The sequence below is a fragment of the Equus quagga genome, chromosome 8, assembly GCF_021613505.1.
Source record: "Equus quagga isolate Etosha38 chromosome 8, UCLA_HA_Equagga_1.0, whole genome shotgun sequence".
Taxonomy (NCBI): domain Eukaryota; kingdom Metazoa; phylum Chordata; class Mammalia; order Perissodactyla; family Equidae; genus Equus; species Equus quagga.
This window is the reverse complement of record NC_060274.1, coordinates 131,243,123-131,266,942: the sequence shown is the minus strand read 5'-3', so window position 1 is coordinate 131,266,942 and position 23,820 is coordinate 131,243,123. Positions and strand designations below refer to the sequence as shown.

Here is a 23,820-nt window from a genome sequence, read left to right as displayed (position 1 = left end):
CAAATGACCACTGGGAACAAGCAGGGCCTGCTGTCGATGTCTCTCCAGGCCATGGTCTTTGGCCCTGGAAAGATCCTAGATCCAAGTGTCCCATCACGGGGAAAAGAGCCCACGTGGGTTCCAGCGGCACGCTGCGATCCTGGACGGGGACCCAGCTCGGCCGTGTGACTAGTGACCCAAGCTGGCACCAGGCAGCAAGTTGTCCACCTCCTCTGGGCTCCAGATGCCTCATCTGGAAAAGAAACTTGGAAGTGAGGCTTGGAAATAAGGCTTTCATGTAAAATACAGGACACCCAGTCAAACTAGAATCCCAGCTAAGCAACAAACCGTTTCTTAGTACAACTATTTCCCAAACGTGGCGGGAGGTGTACTTCTCCCACAGGTTGCTGGCTGCTCATCTGCAGTTCAGACCTGACCAGGAGTTGGCGCTTCCATTTGCTAAGTTGTGCGGCAGCACCCCGGGGGGAGTTGGAGATGGGCAGGTGGGGGCCCAGGGGTCCCTTTTATGATAAGGCTTGGAGAGCTAATGGCCTCTCCGCACCACGAGCAAGGGCCACTCGGATTTAACAAAAGAATCAGTAAAGTAAACACATACGATGAAGTGTGGGTGTCCGGGCTCGGATGGGAAGGGGGGGTCCTGCTGGAGTTGGCACTGAGAGCGCCTGAGCCCTGAACACTTGCCCCTCGGAGTGTCGGCTTGGGGAGGGCCTTTGACCCACGTGTCCTGCAAAGATCCATTTTATAACCCAGGCAGCTGAGGCCCAGAGGGGCTGAGGGGCTGAAAAAAAGGTGTAAAAATTTATTAGTTTTTTTCTCCTTCTCCCCAAAGCCTCCCAGTACATAGTTGTGTATTTTTAGTTGTAGGTCCCTCTGGTTGTGCTACGTGGGACGCCGCCTCAGCATGGCTTGATGAGCGGTGCCATGTCCGCATCCAGGAGCCGAACTGGCAAAACCCCGGGGCCGCCGAAGTGGAGCATGTGAACTCAACCGCTCGCCCACACGGCCGGCCCCAAAGATGTAAAAGTTTAAACCAGCACAGTGCAGTAAGTGATAACAAAATCATTTAAGGGGTACGCTTGGCGGAGTGGCAGCCCCAGAAGGTGTCAGGTCCCAACCCCTGGAGCTACGAGTGTTCCTTCACACGGGCAAGTTCGGCAGATGTGATGAAGTTTAGGATTTTGAGGTGGGCAGAGTCCCGGGTTATCTGGGTGGGCCCTCAATGCCATCATGGGGGTCCTTATGCGAGAAAGCGCAGGGAGACTTGATGCAGTCACAGGAGGCCCCGTGAGGATGAGGCAGAGATTGGGGCGCGGCCACGAGCCCAGGCCAGCTACCACCAGCTGGGAGAGGCTGGAAGGATCCGGATTTTCCCTCGGAGGCTCTGGAGGGAGTGGGCCCTGCTGATGGCTTGACTGTGGTCCTTGATTTCGATGGTGAACTCCTGGTCTCCAGAACCAAGAGAGGATGCATTTCTTTTGTATTGAGGCCCCCGTTTGTGGTTCTTGTTACATTGGCCACCAAAGCCTGACACAGGGTTCTCAGAGGAAGGATAGCAAAGCTCCCCGGAGAGCACGAGGCCGGGCAGCAGGGGGCAGGGGCGCCTTGTGGGGCCATCTCCTCCAGCTGGGGCCTCGTCAGCCCGGTGACCCCTGCTCCCCCATCCCTCAGTGCTGGACAGAAGGTGACCCTGGCTGGAGTTGGGCCGCAGGAAAGGCAGCCTCTTCAGACCCTGTCGGCCTCTGGGGTCTCGATGGGGCCAGGCCACCTGGTCCCAGGTGTGGTCTGCCTGCCTCCCTGGGTCCAGGCGCCCTGGGTGGGTGCTCCCTGGGCCCCCATCCTGCTCCCTCCACTCTGGATGCCCTGGGTGTGTGCTCCCAGGATGAGAGTCTCTCCCTGCAGCCCTGTCTGCAGTCACATCCCCAGACCTGGGCACCCCCAGGCCTGTTGGGGCCAAATGACAACAGTCTCTCCCTGGGGGAGAGGCCCCAAACCTCTGCCCAAGGGTCTGTGGCCCTCGGTCTGGGGTCCCGCATGGGAGACACACGCTGGATCTCCTTGGCTGTCTCTCCACGGCCTCATCGCCACACTGCTGTCAGCTGTGGGGTCTTCCCACATCAAGCGGCCCTCTGCACCCCAGCTGGGTGCCCTACAACCCACTCTGACAGTGCCTGGACTTAGCACAGACCCCACAGGCTGAGGGCTCAGTCCCACAAGTCTATCACCTGTTTCAGACGCCAGTCGAAAGTCCACTTTGTCACCTGCGCCTCTGACCCACCAGCTATAAATCAGAGGTTCCCACGACCCCTCCTGGGGTTGCTCATTTGCTGGAAGGGCTCACAGAACTCAGGAGAACACGAGTGCCAGTTTCTTACATAATACAGGACACAGAGGAACGGTCAGGTGAGGGGGCACATGGGGGAGGCCTGGGGGCCCTGAGCTTAGGTGCTTCTGTCCCCATGGAGCCAGGGAGCACCGGCCCCACATGCGAATGTTCACCAGCCAGGAGCTCCCTGAACCCCGGACTTCTGGGATTTCAATGGCGACTTCATCAGGTGGGCATGTTGATGGTTAACTCGTCTCCAGCCCTCTCTGCTCCCTGTGGGACGGAGGCTGATGGTCTTTCTGGTGACAGCCCCCGTCCAGGAGCCCAGCCAGAGTCGCCTCAATAGAAAAAAAGACGCTCCGATCACCTAGGAAATTCCAAGGGATCCGAGAGCCCTGTGCCAGGCCCGGGGACAGAGACCAATAGATACATTTCCTATTGCTTCACACGTCCCCCAAAGCGAAATGTTCTGTCTCTTCTCCCTCTCCCGAGGTGACACGAGCACGCAGCCCAGGGCTCTTGGTGAGTGGCAATGGGGCTACAGGAGCATCTTCGTCCCTCATCTTTTCAGAATAAACTACTCCAGTTGTCCCCACGTGGAGCAAGTCCAGCCCTGCAGACACCTCCTTCAGGAGAGGTCAGTCACCGAATGTTCCTGGGGGCCACCACCAGCTGGCGAGCTGGGCAGGGGGCGGGATCAGGCTGTGTAACTGTTCAATGAATTGCAAAAAATACAACGAACACAAATTACTAGAAAAATGAAACAAAAAAACTCAAAGATATGAGATTACCCTGTCAAGATGCTGAGTACGTATTACAGATCCTGGCTTTCCATTTCTGTGCAGACCACAACACAGGTGGGCTATGGACCTGGGATGGGCTGGTCCTGTGCTGGATGAGGGTGTTCCCAGCCCTGGATGGGGGTGGTCCCTGCCCCGGATGGGGGTGGTCCCAGCCCCGGATGGGGGCAGCCTCTGCCCTGGAGGGGACACCACTTTCTGGAACGACTGAGCAACAGCAGCTGTTCTTTGAACTCGGAGAGCAATTCTGGCGAGTGAGCCGAGTCAGTTCCCACCTCATCAGTCCACGTGGGGAGCGGCCTTCGTCTATGCTGTTTGCTTTACGACGTGGTCTTTGTAATGATACGACACAGAAAATGGAGACTTTCCTCTGTGAATGTGGGTCCGTGTTCATAGGGTGGGTCCTTTCCGAGAAGGAGGGGCTGGTTCCCAGGGTGCAGTGTGGTGGGGCCAATGGAGGGGCCCTGCCCTTCCCCTCCTGAGCCCCGTACCCCAGGGAGCCGGGAAACGAGGGGTGAGGACGGCAAGGGGACAGGAGACTTGAGCCCTGGGCCTGTTTCCTTGTCCTTTACTTGGTACAAAGCATCTGCTGTGATCCCCCATTCAGTGGGGTCCTGACGCATGCACAGGCAGGCCATTCTGTGCTGTGGATCACATGGCAGAGGTCCAGCTGGGCCAGGACAGCGAGGACCCACAGTCCAGGGCACCTGAGTGCCCTGTGCTCGGACACAGACTCTGCCAGATACACTGTGCCGCAGCAGCTGCTCCAGGACGGGCACCTGACCCTCAGCCTGGGCGGGTCCCTCTGGGGACCTGGACCCAAGAGGGAGGGAGGGCGAGGACGTCTGGGCACCAGGCCGTGAGGCCCGTTCGGGTACACAGGGCAGAGGAGGGACCTGGCCCATTCCTTCTGAAAAGACCTATAAAGGAGATGCAAACCTTTGTTGATAAGGTTGTCCCAAACCTTAGGAGAAGGCCAGCCTTGAGATGGGCCTGTCAGAGCCCCTAGTCCAGCCTCCCGTGAGCCTGGCCACAGGCCGTCCACCCCACAAGTCTGCCGGCAGCCTCCCTACCCAGCTCCTCTGCTCTCCCAGAGCAGGACCAGGAGCAGGACCAGGATCTGCCAGAGCATCCCGCCTCCTGGGAGGGGCTTCTCCACCCTCCCTCCCAGTCCAGGCTGGTTCCTGGGAGCAGGTGTAAACCGTGGGGGACCTGTGTGACTGTGTGTACACGTGTGCATGTGAGTGTGTGTATATGTGCATGTGTGTATGTGGGCGTGCATGTATGTATATGTGTGCGTGCCTCTGAGTGTGCGCGCCTGTCTCGCGCTGTGTGCGGCCCCGGCGCCCTCTGCCGGCCTCATTCGGAAGGGCGGTGCGTCCACCCAGGCCGGCGGCTCAGCTCCGGCCGCTGCGGGTCCCCAAAGGCTCCGTCCGGGCGGACAGCTCGGGAGGCCCCGGGGCCGGAGCAGCGGGGACAGCGTGCCCCGGCCGCAGTGTTCCTTCCCCGCGGCTCGCACGTAAGCGGGGCTTCCTGCCCGCTCCGGGGAATTCAGGCCCGTGTGTGCGGGACCGGCCCGCGCGCCCGCCTTTGGGGTCTCCTGCCCCTCGCGCTCGGCAGACAGCGCGGGGCGGCGTCCTCTGGGACGGACTCGCCTGGGTCCGTCGAGCCCCAGCTCTGGCGCAGAGCCGTCCCCATCCTGGTTAGCCCCGCTTCTTCTGAAGCCCCTGTTCCCTGTGAGGCCGAGGAGTCGGGCCCCCTCCCTCGGGCCTGGGGACGCGGGTGCAGGTGGAGATCCGCCCCGGAGCTCGGGAGCGCGGGTGCCTGCCTCGTCTGAGCCCACGGCCTCCGGAGCACGAGGCTGCGGCCGCGTCCCGGGCGACCCCCGGGGCACTCCCAGCGGCCCTCCGTGCTGGCACTGGCGGTGGTGCTGCTCTTGTCGTGTCTTTGTCGGTGACGACCCCACTTCCACCTCTGCCTGCTGCCCCCGCGCCGCGCCGGCCTGGGGAAGCCACCGTGCACCGTGGGTGCTGGAGGGGCCTGGTCCTGCCTGCCAGCCCCCGGTGGGCTGCCCGCCCTGCCCCCTCGGTGGGCTCCGCAGCCCCTGCCGTCAGGTCCGTGGGCTTGGTGGGCGGCGCTGGGCGTTGGCCCCCTCCGCGCGGGCGAGACCCAGTGGGGGTTCCGGCAGCTTTCTGGGGGCTGTGCCCAGCCCTCTGGACGCAGGCGATCAGCTTGGGGCGGGCGTCTCCCCGGAGACAGGCCGAAGTCCTCCCGAGGAGTGTCGGACGCGGACAGAGCGGGCGTGACTCCGCGGGGCTCCTGAGGTTGCCACCTCCCTCCAGAGCCCCTTCCGCTCGGTTGCCAGGAGCTGCTTTCGGCCCCTTTCCATGCCCAGCTGTTGTGCCGGCCTGGACCCGGATCCGCAGCAGGCCGCCGTGGTGACCAGAGCGTCCCTCGCGGAGGGTGGACAGTCACCGTGAGCGGCGGGTCTCCCGGATCTGGGTTACACGCCGGAGGCGCCGACCTTCGCGAAGCGCAGTGGACTGGCTCTCCGCTCGGACACCTGGGGCCCACGAGGGCCTCTCGCGGAGGCGAGCCCATCGCCCTGGCTCTCACGGTGGGTTCCAGTCACCCGGGGAGCCTCTCCTCGCCCTCCTGTTCGCCCCCAGACTCCTGCCCGGCAGAACCCGGCCCGGGTCTGCACCTCCCGTCTCCTCCAGGCGGGCCCTCTCCTCCTCCCTGCTCAGGAAACCCCGCACGTCCTTGAAGGCTGCTCCCAGGGCCCTCCTTCCTCTCTGCTCCCCTGTGCCCCGCTTGCGCCCCGCGTGTGCCCCGCGCCACCAGCCCTGGTGAGGTCGCGCGTTGGAGGCGCCTCTCCCAGACCTGGGCGAGGGCCGCAGCCAGCAAGCACGGGCTCGTGAGGGACCTTGCTTCTTCAGGAACTTTGGGAGCTGCATGATGTCACGTTGGCAGCTTGAAAATGGTCAGAGTGGGAGTATTTACATCGTGACTCCAATCAGCAAACCTGTGAGTCAAGGTCCCCGCCTCTCTCCTACCAGCCGTGGAGTCAGGCCCCTCTCTTGTCTGCCAGCTGTGATGTGTTACCAGCATGCCTGCTCCAGACCTCTCTAAACTCTGTCATGAGGGTCCGGTCGCCCCCGTGGTGTTTCCGGGATTTGGGCTCACAGAGGCCCTGGCCTGGATGGTGGGTGTGCAGCCTTAGGCGCCCTCGGGAGGCAGGCGGCCTGCAAACGTTGCTCTTCTAATGGTCTTGGGGGCTGGAGAAACCCGCCGCTTTGCGGGGTTCTGTCGGTGGAGTTTTTGTGCCTTTGGCCCGAGGCCTGGCCGGAGTGTGTGCCCACCCTGGGGTGGAAGGCGCTGTCTCCACTGCCTGGGGCGTTGGGCCACGCGGCTCCAGTTTGCTGTCTGAGGGGCTGCAGGCTGCTCAAGAAAGGTCAGCTGTGGGGTGCTGCGTGCCTATGCGACTGACCCCGGTAAACCGACGGACACTGGGGCTCTGGTGCTTCCTAGGGGGCGGCACTCCCTTTCCATTGCTGGGAGAAGCAAGCACAGTCGGTGTGGCCCCCTGGGAGGGACCCCTGGAAGCAGGCTCTGGTCCCGCCAGTACCCTGGGCCACGCCCCTTCCTCGGGCTGATGCCCCCTGCAGCCCCCCACGTAAGAAACCGAGCCAGGAGGAGAGCACCTTCTGTGGTTCTGTGAGTCCTGGCAAATCGCCCAGCCCGAGGTGGTCTTGGGGACGATGGCACGGTGGGAAAGGGGAGACAAGTCATGTGTGGTCATGACTCGGGGGAGGGAGGGAAGGAGGCACCCTGGAGGCCCCGTCCTGGAGGTGGAGTCTGGGACACTCAGACACCAGGAAACCAGTCCATCTGGTCTATAAAACTACGGAATTACGCACCCAGACCACCCGGGGCCTCTTCACAGTGACCTTTCAAGGTGAAATACGACACTTACCGTTTGTTTGACCCGTAAAAATGTAAAATATGAATCTCTCAACACTTATTTCACAGTCTTGTTTCTCTCACTCCCACCCCGCTCCCACCTGTCTCCTCTCCTCGCAGAAGTCTGTGTCTGCCGCATACCAGGCGTTGTGCTGAGTGTGGGCACGGCTGTCCCGATGGAGCCCCAGGCCAGTGGGCACAGACAGAGGAGAGTGACTTCCAGATACAGAAGGAGCAGGAGAGGAGAGGGCGAGGCGTCTGCCGTGGGAGCATGGGCCGGGCTCGGGCTAAGGCTCGCTCTGGGGGAGTGAGGACCCTCCGGGGGGCGGGGGAGCACGTGGGAGGGGAGAGCTGAGTTTGGTTTGGGGAACACTGACTCTGCAGCAGCCTTGAGGCTTTCAGGAGGGGTGCCAGGTACGCAGAAAGGAAGGTGGGTGTGAAGGGGAGGCCCGAGCTGCAGACCCACGTGTGTGAGGCGACTGTGTGGACGGGACACTGGGACCACCAGGCACAGGACAGAGAGGGGGCGGAGAGAAGAGGGCCTCGAGCCAGCCCTGCAGGACAGCCCCACCAAGTGGCCGGGTGATACGGCAGGGGACGGAGGGGTCCCCTGACCCACCCAAGCCAGGGTGTCACAGAGACCAAGGGAAGGACAGGTGGGGAGGAGGGAGTGACCGGCGGTCAGAGGTCAGGGTCCCGGCAGGGGCACTTGGCTGGCGGGAGGCCTGGGACAGCTTGGCATGTCTGTGGAGCCAGCGGGAGGACAGACGCAGCGTCGCCTCCTTTGGGACCCTGGCTGTGGCTGCAAGACGTCAGAGAAGTGGGTGTGTCGAGTGAAAGTCCAGATGGACTCAGTCTCCGCTGGACTCGCTCCTATTGGTGTTGTTCTGGATGTTAAATATGCTTTGGGCTCCATTTTTCTGTGAACCTAAAACTGCTCTAAAAAATAAAGTCTATTTAAAAGGAAAAAAAAGAAAACGTGCCAATCAGCTAAACAGACGTTTTGCCCAGATGAAAGCAACGTAGAAAGCTGGGGCACAGCCTCCTGAGACAGATTTGTGTAATCATTATTTTTAGGTTCAGTAACTTGTATTTAACGCTGGAATTTTTTAGGCTCCTTGCTTTAAGGATCCAGTGTTCACATTACTTAAACAATACGTGACTAACAAAACAAACCATTCAGAAACTCTCACGCTTGCCGCCTGTGCAGATGGGGAAGGCATGACCTCATGAGGAGCCAGGTCATTGGAAATCCCCTGAAGACCACACAGGTCCCTGCAGTCCCGAGGCACAGTTTGAAGGCAATTTTATTATTTTGTTTCATTTTATGTTTTCCAGCTTCATTGAGGTATGATTGACTAGAATTGTATACAGTTTGTACAACCTGATTTTTTAAGATGTACAAGTGATGGTTTGATACACATACACAGTGTGAAACGATGACCAAATCAAGCTCATTAACCCATCCATCACCACACAGTTGCCTTTTCTTGTGTGTATGGTGAGGACACTTAAGATCCCCTCTTAGCAAGTTTCAGGGCTCTAAGACTGTACTGTCAGCCATAGCGTGCACGCTGTGCATGAACTCAGAACTATTCCTCTTAGAACTGCAAGCTTGTACCTTTGTCAACATCTCCCCCTTTTTCCCACCCCCCAGCCCTGGCAACCACCGCTCTGCTCTCTGGTTCTGTGAGTCCAGCTTTTTTAGATTGCACATACAAAGGAGATGCTGCAGTATTTCTTTCTCTATTTCACCTAGCATGATGTCCTCCAGGTTCACCCAGGTTGTCACAAATGGCAGGATTTCCTTCTTTTTTATAGCTGAGTAATATTCCATTGTCTATATCCATCCATCTATCCGTGCATCTATCTATCACATCTTCTTTGTCCACTCCTCCATCATGGACCCTCAGGCTGTTCCCACGTCTTGATGACTATGAACATGCTGCAGTGAGCATGCGGGGCAGGTATCTTTAAGATCCTGATTTCATTTCCTTCGGAGAAATACCCAGAAGTGGGATTGCTGGTAGTTCTAGTTTTAATTTTTTGAGGAAGTTCCAAACTGTTTTCCATAGTGGCTGCACCAGTTTACATTCCCACCAACAGGGAATGAGGGTTCCTTTCTCTCCACACCCTCTCCAACGCTTGTTCTCTGTCTTCTTTTGATGATAGGCATCCTGACAAGGTGTGAGGTGGTATCTCATTGTGGCTTTGACTTGCCTCTCCCTGATGAATAGGGAAGTTGAGCACCTTTTCATGTGCCCATCGGCCATCTGTATGTCTTCTTCAGAAACACGTCTATTCCCGTCCTTATCCACTTTGTGTGTGAGAAAGATTAGCCCTGAGCTAACATCTGTGCGAATGTTCCTCTATTTCATTTATTTATTTACTTATTTAAAGGTTTTATTTTTCCTTTTTCTCTCCAAAGCCCCCCGGTACACAGTTGTGTATTTTTAGTTGTGGGTCCTTCTAGTTGTGGCATGCGGGATGCCGCCTCAGTGTAGCCTGATGAGCGGTGCCATGTCTGTGCCCAAGATTTGAACCTGTGAAACTCTGGGCCACCAAAGCGGAGCACGCGAACTTAACCACTTGGCCACAGGGCTGCCCCAATGTTCCTCTACTTTATAAGTGGGGTGCTGCCACAGCACCGCTTGATGGGCGGTGTGTAGGTCTGTGCCCTGGATCCGAACTGGCAAACCCCGGACCGCCATAGTGAAGCACACAAACTTAACTGCTCTACCACTGGGCCGGCTGCCATGTCCATTTCTTCATCTGGTTGTTTTTGCTGTGGAGTCCCTTATATATTTTGGATTTTAATTCCCTATCAGATGTGTTGTTTGCACATATTTCCTCCCATTCTGTAGGTTACCTTTCCATGTTGAGTTTCCTCTGCTGTGCAGAAGCTTTTTAGTTACATGTAGTCCCACCTGTTTTTGTTGCCTGTGCTTTTTATTTATTTAAAGATTTTACTTTTTCCCTTTTCTCCCCAAAGCCCCTGGTACATAGTTGTGTATTTTCAGTTGGGGCATGTGGGATGCCGCCTCAGCATGGCTTGACGAGCCATGCCATGTCCGTGCCCAGGATCTGAACTGGTGAAGATCAAACCCTGGGCTGCCGAAGCAGAGAGCACGTGAACTTAACCAGCAGGCCACGGGGCTGGCCCCTGTTGCCTGTGGTTTTATCATGTCCAAAAAACTACTTATTTATTCATCCATCAGTTGATGGCCATTTGGGTTTTCCTCACCTTTTGACTATTATGAATAACTTTGCTACAAAGCTCTGTGTACAGGGGCCAGCCCGATGGCCATTTGCACACTCTGCTTCAGCAGCCCAGGGTTTCGCCAGCTCAGATCCTGGGCGCAGACCTAGCACTGCTCATCAGGCCATGCAGAGGCGGTGTCCCACACAGCACAACCAGAAGGACCTACAACTACAATATACAACTATGTACTGGGGGGCTTTGGGGAGATGAGGGAAGAAAAAAAAAAGAGAAGCTTGGCAACTGATGTTAGCTCAGGTGCCAACATTTAAGGAAAAAATAAAAAATAAAATTGAGAAGCTTTAAAAAGGAAAAAAAAGTCCATGTGCCAGTTTTGTGTGGACATGTTTTCATTTCTTGGATATAAACCTAGAAGTGGAATTGCTAGCTCATGTGCTACACATAGGTGTAACATTTTGAAGAATTAAGGCAATGGGATTTTAAACTTTATTTAAAGCTTTTGTTACAAGCCTTGCTTTTTATCCGACCATTTTAATGGCCGCTTCGTGTTGAACACACAAGGAGGACAATCCCGTCGACCCTGACAAGCCCCTGGCTCTGGGACGTAGCAGGCAGGGGGCTTCACTGACAGAACCTGGGGTCAGTCCCGCAGGCAGGGAGGCCAGAGACGGCCCGAGACTGCGGGCTCTCGCCCACCACCACTAGGCGGAGCCCGCTCACAGTCCAGGAGCACGCGGACGATGGTGGTACCCAGGGACTGGGGGGGGGGTGAAGCCCCCTCTCGCTGAGTTTGTAGGTGTCAAACGAGAGAACCGCAGAAGTAAAGGGCCCATCAAAGGGGCGGGGCCCAGGGGTTCTAATCGGGGCCCAGTGATTCAGAATCTGAAAGTTTGTACCGGCGTTGACTTGAAATTTTTCTTGGTTAGAAAAACCTTTCTTCACAGATGAAGCAAATCCATTCATTCAACAAATGGCTGTCTAGCACCTACTGTGTGCTGGCATTACTCTAGGCCCTTGGCACACAGTGTTTACTAGACTCCTATCCGAATGACACGTACATTCTAGTGGGGGAGGGGCAGAGAAAACAATAAATGAGTGAAATACATATCAGAAACCAGTGCCACAGAAAACCACCTAGGTGCCCATCAAGGGACAAACTGACAAAGGAGATGTGGTGTATATACTCAATGGAGTACTACTCAGCCATCAAAAAGGATGAAATCTTGCCACGTGTGACAACACGGACAGAACTTGAGGGCATTATGCCGAGTGAAATAAGCCAGAGGGAGAAAGTCAGATACTGCAGGATCTCATTCATAAGTAGAAGATAAAAACAACAAACAGAGAGAGATTAGATTGGTGGTTACGAGTGTGGTGATGCATGGCAATTAGTCTTTGGGTGGTGAACATGATATAATCTACACAGGAATCGAAACATGATGATGTACACCTGAAATTAAGAAAAAAGTTAATTTTTAAGAAGGCTACACTTGTAAGTAATGGAGTATTTCTAATTAAACTTTGTCATTTATGTTGAAATTCAGATGATTAAACACTGGAATATTGGTAAAAGAAACCAGAAGGAACAACATGCATGACGGAAAAAAGGCCAGAGATATAAATAAGGAAGGGGACAGGACATGCTGGGGACAGAGAGGTTGCAACTTTTAACACAGTGGTGAGGACACGTGACATCAAGGGAGCAAGCCACCTGAGCATCTGTGGGAAGAGCTTTCTGAGCAAAGGGAGTGGGCACAAAGGCCCTGAGGCCAGGGAAGGAAATCGGGACAGCCAGTGGGGCCCAGTTAGCAAGAGGGAAAGTGTGGGGGTGAATCACTCAGGACTGGGCTCTTCCTGAGATAGAGACACCAGAAGTCCTGCCCAGAGCAGCGGCACGGACTGACTTACAATCAAGGATTCCCTTTGTCTGAGTTGGAAACAGACTGAAGGTGAGCAAGGATAGAGGCAGGGCGAACACTTGGAAGGTTAGCGCCAATCCAGGCGCATCTGAGAGGATGGCTTGGGATGGGGAGGTGGCAGAGAAAGCAGCAAAGAGCCGTCAGACATGGGCTACGTTCCGAGGGCAGGGCCGACAGCGTGTGCACTGCAGTGTACCAGGAGCGAATGACAGGTGTGGAGGATGAGCCAAGGGTTTGGGGCCGGGGAGGGGGCTCAGCAGATGAGTCTTGGACTCACGGTTTGAGATGCTGACTCCAGAGCCCAGGGGAGAAGTGAGGGAAGTTCCTCTGCTGGAGACACAAGCCGTTTGGGCTGCTCTGGCTTGGGACACAGCAGGCTGACTGGCAGGCACGTCTCCTGGCGCCTGCAGCAGGATGGGGTGGGGGGCAGCGCAGGCAGGCCCTGCCCCCGGCCCTTCCCGACGGATCCCTGGATGGGGCGCTGCAGCTCCTAGCCCTGCCCAGCCCCAGCTGCAGAGGGGACTGCGGCCTCCCAGGACAGGAGACATGGAGTCCACACGCGTTGGCTGGGACCCTCTACAGCACCCCCCCCACCCGCCACAAATTCTTAGTCTCTGAAGAGGAGTTTGGAGATATGTTTTCCAACCCTTGCCTGGGAAGGACTGTCAGGGACACTTTATTTATTTTATTTTTTTCTTAAAGACTTGCACCTGAGCTAACAACTGTTGCCAATCTGTTTTTTTTTTTAATGCTTTTTCTCCCCAAATCCTCCCTAGTACATAGTTGTATATGTTAGTTGCAGGTCCTTCTCGTTGTGGCATGTGGGACACTGCCTCGTTGTGGCCTGGAGAGAGGTACCATGTCTGCGCCCAGGATCCGAACCAGCGAAACCCTGGACTGCCGCAGTGGAGCGCGCGAACTTAACCACTCGGCCACGGGGCCGGCCCCCGGGACACTTTAAATGCAGGCTTATGAACCCCACCCCCAGGGAACAGATCATCTTCAGTCAGGTTCAGGGAGCATGCATCCTGAGGGTCCCTCATCTTAGTGAGGGTGAAGCAGAGACTTCTCAAGGCTGCACGGCCCCAGCCCAGCCAGAACCACAAGTTCCCAACTTTCAAGTTAAACGGCACGTCTAACACTGGCCCTGGTTTTCCGATGCAGTGGCAAACTCTGCCTCTTAATAAAAAATAACAGATGCAGTGGGTTAAATGGTGACCCCCAAAGACAGCCACGTCCTACTCCCTGGAACCTGCGAATTCCACCTTATTCGGAAGAAGGGTCTTTGCAGGTGTAATTAAGTTCAGGCTGTTGCGACGAGGTCACCCTGGGTAACGGGGGGCCTAGGTCCAAAGGACAAGCACCCAAAGGAGAAACGCACGGGAAGATGTGACGGACAGAAGAGGCGGCCATGTGCCCAGGCAGGCAGGGACTGGGGTGATGTGGCCACAAGCCAAGGAGCGCGCACAGCCCCCAGAAGCTGGAGGAGGCAGAGACCAGGTCCTCCCCAGAGGGAGAGGGTCTCTGATGCCGTGGCTGCGACTTTGGCCTCCAGCACTGTGGGAGACCGACGCTGTTGCTCCTGTCGCCCTGGGTGTGGTCGCTGTTCTGGCAGCCGCAGGAACCTAACGAGACTACACAATACAAATTTTCTCTAACAGACCTCCCCCTAGACTTCAGCAAGCTGTGCAGCCAAACCCTGGAGCTCGTGTCCCCGGTTTGCTGTGACTGGTCGAGTGCTGACGGAATCCGCGGACCGCACCCCCTCAAGTCCCTCAGTGGAAGAGCACCATCCCTCCCCAGGACGGAATCTAAGCAGAGCTTCCGGGAGGGATGGCCACCAGTTCACACACTTGTGAGAAACACCTGCAGTGACCTCCCAAAGTTACCAGCAATAAGAACCAGAAAGTAGAACAGAACATAAAAAAAGGCCAAGAAAACAAAGAAAAAAGGAGAATCTTCTTTTAAGTACAATTTTTCTCAACAATGTATGGAGAGCCCTGGGAAGGGACGTCCACGCCCAGGAGAGCCCTGGCCGTCGTCTGCAGCCACGGAGCATGCCTGCCCCAGCACACAGCAGGACAGGCTGGGACAGGCTGGGGCAGGCCAGCCTTCCCAGAGCCCCTCTCAGCACAGTCTGGAGGACAGGCCCTCCTGTCTGGTGCCCTGGATGGTGACCAATCACAGGCTCTTGTTTCACTGTGTTAACTGTTAACATTTAAACGCCTGTCATACAACTAGTTAATATTTAGAAACTGTGATTTTCCTAGGGCAGCAGAGAACTAATCACAATGATTTGGGGTATGACTCCAACACGATCTTGGGAAAAAAATTTAATGCAAATATTTAGCCATTAGAACACACAAATAAATAAATAAGCTCGAAAGAAAACCAAGTAAGTGTAACTGCCCATTTCTCTTTAGTCTCAGATATTCCATTTCCAAAATAATGCTAATAAAATATACAAATTAACTAAAAAGTAAAGAAGATAGAGAACATTCAACATAAAACCACCTAAAATAAAAATAAAACAAAGGACGAACCCTAATTATTTTATTTCTGTATATCAAGACTACAAAGAGCATTTAAACACTTAATTTATTATTCAAATTAAGAAATTATACATTTTGTTTTGATAATGGTCATTGTCTTAAAAGTGTCATTCAGTTTCCCCGCATTTAAAAGTATATTGCTAATTCTGGTCAACTCAACAGGACAGCCCACAGCGCGCCAGTGACAGTGCGACACTGGACGTGAGGAGGCAGGGCAGGACCCGACTGCTCTGCGCCTCGGCACAGGGCCACCGCTCCCATGGCCGAGGCTCTGAAACGCTCCCCGTGTTCAGAAACTGAAATCGCCCAGCAACAAGTCAGGTCCTGCTAAAGTGCCTTATTCTGACAGAATTACCAACACTCCTCCCCGGACAAGCGTTTGGGGACTGTCCTGTCTCCCTTCAAAGCAGCACCATTGAGGAAGCAGAGGGTGCAGAAGCGTGGCGACTTACCCCAAATCTCTAGGAAGACTGGCTGCCGCCGCCCGGGGGTGGGCAGGGCAGGCGGCCTGCAAGGGCCGGCCACAGCGGGCTGCAGTGCAGAGGAGCAGCCCGCCACTTTGGTTCAAGTGACTCGACTGGATGCTGCAGGGTCTGTCCCCCTAAGCCATCAGTCACCATAGGTCACACATGCCACGGGGCCTGGACGGAGACCTGCAGCCTCCCCCGAAAGCTCTCCAGGCACAAAGAGGAGACAGAAATGGAGAAAGAAGCAAGGACCCACCTCACACACATCCACACACAGTAATATCCAAACCATCATGATGCAGGTCAATGGTATATCGAAAATAAGCATGCTAGTCCCATATGGGGAAATGGCTTAAAAAGCACAAATAAAATATTATCATTGTTATCTATTTTCCAAACCTAACCACTTTGGGCAAAGGCAGCAGGAAAAACAAATGCCTTTCGTTTTAACAAGGAGGCCTGTAAACAATTCAACCGCACGAGAAGCAGGGGCCCTGAGAGCAGGCTCTGCACCCTTGGACCCTGTGTGCAGACTGCGCCAGGCTGAGCCCACGAGCAGCACGCTGCCTCTCCCAGGAGCCCCGCCAGCTCGAGAAGGGCCCGAACCCACCAGCAAAGCCAAAGCTTCATCTTTGGTTAATTTCACTGAGTTGCCACTAGTCTTAAAACTGTGCTCTTCTTGGCAAATTACTAAATTAGCCACGTGGCACATAAGGTTTGTTATTTTAAGTTCTCTAAAAAGCAACGTCCACCTAAGTGAGTGACCATGACTGAATAAAGCACTGAAACCTGGAGGGGGAGCTGATGGAAAGCGGGGAACTTGGGAGCTGTGCGAGTCCAGCGTGAGCATCCTCGCGGCCCGGCAGCTGCTGCTGACGACGGAAGCACCGGGAGTTCCTCTGCAGAAGGTCAGGTCCAGTCTCAGCTCAGCTCAGCTCAAAGCCAGCAGCACATTCAATAGCGTAGAGCAGTTTACTTCGCAGAAGTGTCTCGTCGTAAAACTCAGGGAGCTTCAGCAGGTTCATGCAGGTGCTGGCTGTGGGGAGCCGCTCGAGGTCGGAGCCTCCGTTGTGAATGCAGAACGCAGGATACAGCTCCTGAAAGACAGCCGGCGTGCAGCACACAGCTTTAACAAGCACGGCCTCACACGAATTTCTAAAAGCATGCAAAACTTGCTGGCTTCAAACAGTAAAAAGTTATCATTACAATCACTTTGTTTTTAAAGATTTTATTTTTCCTTTCTCTCCAAAAGCCCCGTGGTACGTAGTTGTGTATCTTTTAGTTGTGGGTCCTTCTAGTTGTGGCATGTGGGACACCACCTCAGCATGGCCTGACGAGCGGTGCCATGTCCGTGCCCAGGATCTGAACCAGTGAAACCCTGGGCCGCTGAAGCAGAGCACGCGAACTTAACCACTTGGCCACGGGGCCAGCCCCCTACAATCGCATTTTTAAAAGGACATTTGCTTTTTTATTACACTCAAGATTTAGCTCTAAATTATACCAAATACTGTGTACTGTGCTTCACACATAAAAAGGAATAAAGAACAATATTCACTCATGAAAAACCTTTTCAGTGAATAGGGCCTCCAAAGGTTTTGTTTTTCAGTCTTTTAAAAATGTGCTCAAAATTCAAAAAGGTACAAAGGTAGAGAGTTGAATATATATACCTGTTTGCTTATATTTAAAACATGGGAAATACAGAAGCTGTCCCCCAGGGAGGGACAGGAGTAAGCCAGCCTTCTCCAAAGCGACTGCATCTTGTGGACTGGACTCAACACTCATGTGGACAGAACGAAAACCATAAAACAAATTCAGGCAAAAGGGGAGAAAAAAAGCAATCTCTAAATATTGAAAACAAAATGAAACAAATGAACCTGTTTATTGGTGGCTTAATCACACAGAGAGGAATTAGTTCTCATGTTTTAGAATTGCAAAGAAATCTTAAAGTGTTTTCAGAAACATAATAAATTATCGGTATTGTTCTCAAACCATTATGGGGGCTGGCACTGTGGCCGAGTGGTGAAGTTCGCGTGCTCCTTCAGCAGTGCAAGGTTTCACGTTTAGATCCCAGGAGCAGACATGGCACCAGTCACTAGGTCGTGCTGTGGTGGCGTCTCACACAGCAGAGCCAGATGGACCTACGACTGGAATATACAACTATGTACCGGGGGGCTTTGGGGAAAAGAAGAAAAAAGACTGGCAACAGATATTAGCTCAGGTGCCAATCTTTAAAAGAAAAGAAAAGAAAAGAAAACCATTATGGTACTACATATAACCATTATACAACCAAATACAATTTATTGTAGGATCCTAGAACTTATTATGAGATCAAGCAAATGAACTAACAGGAACCAAGACTATCACTGGTAAAAAGAGATCCAAATATAAAATCAAAAAAACAAAAACCTTATAAGCCTAAATTTGAACTGGAGCTATCAGTTTGAACCTGTAATGGATTTTTCTCTTAGGGAAAAAACCACCTATCTCCTGGCTCTGTCCACTGAAGAGGCCTGGAAAAAAGGAGCACCTGTGACAGTGAGCGCCAAGCACCCAGGGCCTGGTCGCTACGGACTCACTTCTCAATGAAAGGAACCAGGGCTCCTTGGGAAAATACCTGATTTCCAGGTGTGGGCCAGGAAACGTACACAATAATGTTATGACCTTGTCATACCCCCAAGCAAGAAAGCTGCCCCAAACCACTGGGGTTACAGTAAAAAGACACATGAGCCCTGTGAAGGCATTCCCCTTGCCTACAGAGGGGGCACTCCGAAGATCAGAGAGAGTAACTGCAATGGATTGACATACGTCAAATGGTAAAGCCCATGAGCTCCTAATAATAAAAGGGTACCAAAATGCAGTAGTTGCCTTTAGAAGATGCTAGTTAACCCACTCAATATTCTGAAAACTGGTAAATAAAGAACAATCAAGACTCTCTTTCTTCTTCATAAACAGTCCTCAGGGTAACCAAATAGTTGATGAGGAAAATAAAATGTTGCTTGATAGAAGATTTTGGCTAGGAAATGATATAACTGGAATATGGCTGTCTTATAACCACATTCAAGAATGGATCTAGGCACTGACTATCAGTGACTACTACAATCATTAGAGGGCAGCGTGTTGAGAATTCCATAATAGATGGATCAGGCTGACAACACCTGATCAATCCTGGCATCTCAGACAGATGACTCTCAGACGCTGGGTCCTCGATGTCGAAGTAAGAAAATATGTAGTACATGGCGTCATCTATACAACGTTATTGCCAAAAAGGGAAGATTCAAGTCTAGAAGCTGTCGAAACCTCTACCCAGCAGTTTACGAGATATACAAAGCGGCAACCCAGTGCCTGTATTAACTAACTTACAAGGCACGACAGAAGAGGGAGCGGATGTACAGATGAGAAAAGATTCAAGAGACGCAGCAAACGAACACAACGTGTGGACGGTGGCCTGCTTGTGCAGGAGCACTCATGGTTATTTTTAGACATGATAACAACAGTCTGGTTATTTTTCTAAGGTACAGTATAAGAATTCTCATCCCTACATCCCAGCTGCCTGGGCCCCTCCCATGAGCAATCAACGCTATGGGTGTCGTAAGTACCTTCCCACAGAGATTTAATGTAGAGACAAGAAAAGATTTTCTCCCTCCCCTAACAAAAAAAAACACGTTCGCACATCACATACACTGTTCTCTACCTCCATAATTTTTCACTTGATAACGTCTTTGTGATCTTTCTGTATCAATCCAGTGTCCTCATTCCCTTTTGAGGCTGCGTGGTACCCCATTGGCCATATGCAGCACAATTTATTGATGGACACTTATGTTGTTTCTAACTGTTTACAAATAATGAATAACCACGCGCTTAAGGCATTTCATACTTGTGCAAATGGACCTGAGGCTAAATTCCTAAATGCTAGGTACTGACAAATGCAGACCGAGCACGTGAGATCCATGGAAATGTCAGTCCCTTGATGGTTACAAATAACCAGTGACTGTATCTTTCTCTTATACACAAATGTCTTTAGATACAAGATGTGATTTATATGTTCCCTTCCAACAGGAACACACGACGTGGGGACTGTCTTCATCCAGAAAGCCTTAATCTGCTAGCTCTCAGGCCTGCGTGGGTTTGCCCTCCATTACTACGGGATCTCAGAGACCTAACTCCCTCACTTTGGCTCTGTAGAGCATGGGCCCAGAAAAGCAAAATGGCAGCCCAGCAGGCCCCTGGTTAGGAGCCAGAGCCAGGCCGGTTTCACCTCCAGCTCGGAGCCCTCTAAACTGTAACATACTTCCTCCTTGGAGCTGTGACAAGAGGACAGAGGCTCCGAATACCAGTGTAAAGGCAAATCTAGTCAACAGTCCCTGCTGACAATGATGCCTGCTAATGCCTTCTCTGAGCCCTCCTCTTCAAGGTGTAGCCTGGCCTAACTCTTTGTGAGGCGGGCCTGGCAGCATGAATCAGGAGTGTACACACAACACATCCTCTGACCACGACCTCTACTTCTAGGACTGCATCCTAGGGAGATAATGAGAGATGCAGATAACAATTTATGTACAAAGATGTGTGCAGCATCATAAAGAAGAAACAGTTGTAAACAACCAATAAAGAACAGTAAGTAAACTGTGGTAAACTCACATGACAGGACATCAGGAAGTTTATTAAAAATATTTCAAAGACTATTTAATATGAGGGAAAATGATCCTGACATAATGTTGAGTGAAAAAAGCAGCCTATAAAACTGAACACATGATACAGCTTATATTTAAAAATTATGTATATCTACGTAAAAACATGCCCACATATAGATACAAACACATTCACGTAAAAACACAAAACATGTAAAAACATGATAATGGTTAGAATGGGAGAGATTATAGGTATTTTTTTGTTTTACTTAAACACAATTTCCAATTTTCTATAATAAAAACATTAATTTTGTTATAAGGAGAAAAAATCAAACAATATAAAAAATAATTCCTACTAACCACTGTAGTGGAAAATCAAGAATACAACTGGAGCAACGTTCCTATTCTGATAGGAGACTTGGAAGCACCTGTGCCAGGTCACCAAGTGTGACAGGCACCCAACTGGCCCAGGATGCATCTCAGGTGGACTCTGGCTCCCCTGTGTTGAGTTCAGCACGTGGTTCTGATGTGGGTAAGCTGAGTCGGAGCACAGCCCACAGAATGCTGAATACAGGGCTTACACACTTCTTAGCATCCACCTGTGTACGCTTCTCTGCTTGAAATACAAACTTCATTTAAACAATACATGTGGCATGTAATATGTGCTGAAAATCAGTCTTTTTTTCTAATTATAGTTTATATCTACTTTTAATGTCTCATAAAAAATGTCAGAACAAGAACCAAAAGAGAAACACAAAGAACATTTAATACATTTATTATTTAGCATTTTGAGGGCAATGATTTTCTCAAATGCTTGATAAAATAAAAATATCACACTTTTGAAACAAAAAGAACCTCTGAAGGCAGGGTCAGTGAGTGCCGGGTAAATGGTGAAGTAATTGGGTAAATGGAAAGCCTGAAATATATTTTGCAGTTAAATGCCACATTTTTAATATTTCTTTCATAATGCTAATTGAATTTCCTACTGGAGTCTTAAAAGTAAAAAAAAAAAAATGAAGTTCTTCATTGAAATTCTGAGTCAAGGGCACCATGCAACGGGAATTTGCATTAATTCAGAGTGAGAAAAATCATCAATTTATTACGTGGCCTGATGGCAACTTAACAATTCTCTACAGCACTTTAATGATTTTTTTGTAACAATCACATTCATTAAACATATTAAGCTTTAATTAGCTTTAGCAGACACTATTCTTCTCCAATCATCTGGCACCGAGGAGTCTCCTAACTTTGACGTGATGCCCGCCTGCCACTGCTGTTTATAGCACTTCCATGCACAGACTCTCGTCATTAGAGCTGAACTTGGTCAGCCCTTTCACTCAGGCATACTGAGCTAACTGGAAAGCAGAAATATTAAGGTGATTTTTTTCCAAATTTGGAGTCTAACTTATGACAACTGCAAAAACATTTGAAAACAATTAAACTTCACCTTTAATAGATTTTAGATCATTGAAAAAAATCTAAACTAGGAAGATTGTCTCATGGCTTCCAAAAAAGTATTTTTCATGGTAAAATGATACCTCAATTATGATTGTATGGGGATCATCAAGAGGGGACAAGAGAATCTTCACTATAATTCTATTTCAGACTTTGAAAACTACTGAAACCCCACAACTTTTCCATCCCTCCACAGCTGTGCACTCCCACGGGGAGGCGGCACAAGCTCTGGACCGCTAAAGGAAGGCCAGTTCGCAGCGCCTCTAGACGGCCCTTCACACCAGCTCCTCCGCTGGATGTCGGACATCTGGAAGCTTCCCCTCCAGCAAGAGCCGTGCTTTCTCCTGTGGCGCTCATCACTGGCTTTAACTAACCAGCTAGCTGCTGGCGGAAATCTCAGCGTCTGCCACTCACTTTTGATGGGCTTTCGGTCCTCCAAATTTCCCTTCTTGAAACTAGATGCTTAGTTTTCTTACTTCTAGATTTGGTGTTGCTTTGAAACTGGAAGATACTAGAAGCCCTGTCTCTCATAATAAATGTTACTGATAAAATTACCTAATGATATTAAAATCTTTATAAGAATTTAATTTATACAACTGTTTATATTATTACACAATAAAAATTGTTCTGCTGAAAAACCTTTTATTAGCTCCATTTAGTCGTGCCGTTTGCACATTTCACCTGCATTCTTCTTGCTCTTTAGATCCCAACATGGTAAGATTTCCAGACTTCACTATATGCCCAAGAGGAACCAAAAAGCAAAGACGTGCTTCTTTCAGGCTGTTGCCTGATCTTCATTAGACTCATGGAGGCCCATTTTCCTACCTGGTTATGTGGGCCAGGACTTAAAACTATGACGTGGATCCATGCATTTCTTTTGGGGGCAGGGCGATTATACACCAAGCCAGAAGCATCACTAAATCTTTCTGAATCCCTTTGTTTAGGTGTGTTGCTTGTACACAGCAGAGGTTTTTTTGGCCTAGTCTAAAAGTCTTTTTCTTTAACAGATGAATTTATTCCATGTACATTCACCGTTGCCACAGTTTAGCCTTCTCTCACTTTGATGTTTTCTACTTTATGATTCTGAATGTTAACTTTGTTTTCCATATCTGACAAACATAGCTGGTTCTGCTCGTCTTGTTTTGCATGCCTATTTCCTTCCTCTGATAACATGGAAGACAGAGAAGTGATTTCAGTTCTACTAACATCACTGAATCATACTGTCCACTAATAGACTGATGTCCATGTCATCTTATTCACTGCTTCCAAAACCTAACAGTGTCAATGATTTATCTCCTGCAAAAAACAGAATCACTGCACGTATGCACACCTCTTTCCCATTTTTCTAATTTATTGCTCTAGTTCTGATGGCACTTATTGGGATGTTGTATTAAGCCACTGATGTCAATTTTTAGAAACAGCTTAATTGAGGTATAATTTACATACTGTAAGAATTGCCCATTTAAATGTACAAGTCAATAAATTTAATAAATTTATAGAACTGTGCAACTGTGCTCATGATCCAGTTTTGGAATGTTGCCATTTCTCCAAAAAGTTCCCCACTTCCACCCCTAGCCCTAGGCAACCACTGAGCTGCTTGTCTATAAATACGCCCTTTAAAGACAGTTCATGTAAGTGGAATTATATAACATGCAGTTTTGTATCTCACTCCTTTCACTTGGCACAATGTTTTAAATGTTCATACACGTTGTAGTATGTATCAGTAATTTATTCCTTTTAATTTCTGAATATACAGTCACGTGCCATATAATGAGGTTTTGGTCAAAGACGGACTGCATATATGATAGTGGTCCCCTAAGATTAGTACCATATAGCTTAGGTGTGTAGTAGGTTACACCATCTAGGTTTGTGTAAGTGCACTCTATCATGTTCGCACAAGGATGAAATTGCCTAACGACACATTTCTCAGAGCATGTTCCTGTCATTAAGTGATGCATGACTGTATCCCGTTGTATGGATACACTATATTCTGTTTTTCCATTATCAGCTGATGGACATTTGGACTGTTTCCAGCTTTTGGCTATTATGAATAATGTTGCTCTGAATGTTCACATGAACACTGTGTGAACATATGTTGTCATCTGAGTACATTCCTAGGACTGGAACTGCTCCATTACACTGAGGGACATTCTCAGGATAACTTGCCGGTAACCCACTGAAAATGTCAAAGACCCAGAAGATACAGACTAAAAGAAACTACTGACATGCCAACTAAATTCAATGTGCAGTCTTGGATTGGATTCCAGATTGGGGAACACGAATTCTATGAAGGACACTGGGACAACTGGTGTAACATCAGAGTGCTCCAGAACACCTCAAGGGCAGACTAAAATGTGAGTGTTGAGCCCCACTCACAGAGTTTGATTCAGTAGGTCTGGGCGAGGCTGAAAATGTTCATTTCTAATGAGTTCTCAGGTGAAGCTGAAGCTGCTGGTCCCAGGACCACACTCTGCGAGCAGTGGATTAGACAATATC

The 23,820-nt window shown here is 50.9% G+C and overlaps 1 protein-coding gene across 1 annotated transcript in view; it reads right to left on the bottom strand.

The window, feature by feature from the left end:
• Window positions 1-14,761: 14,761 nt before the first annotated feature.
• The window catches only part of UBE3C (ubiquitin protein ligase E3C), a 123,291-nt gene continuing 114,232 nt past the window's right edge, over window positions 14,762-23,820 (bottom strand). Inside the window, exon 23 of the mRNA XM_046669080.1 lies at window positions 14,762-16,341. Within this exon, the coding sequence (XP_046525036.1) occupies window positions 16,171-16,341 (171 nt within the window). The 3' untranslated portion in view covers window positions 14,762-16,170. The remainder of the gene's footprint in view (window positions 16,342-23,820) is intronic.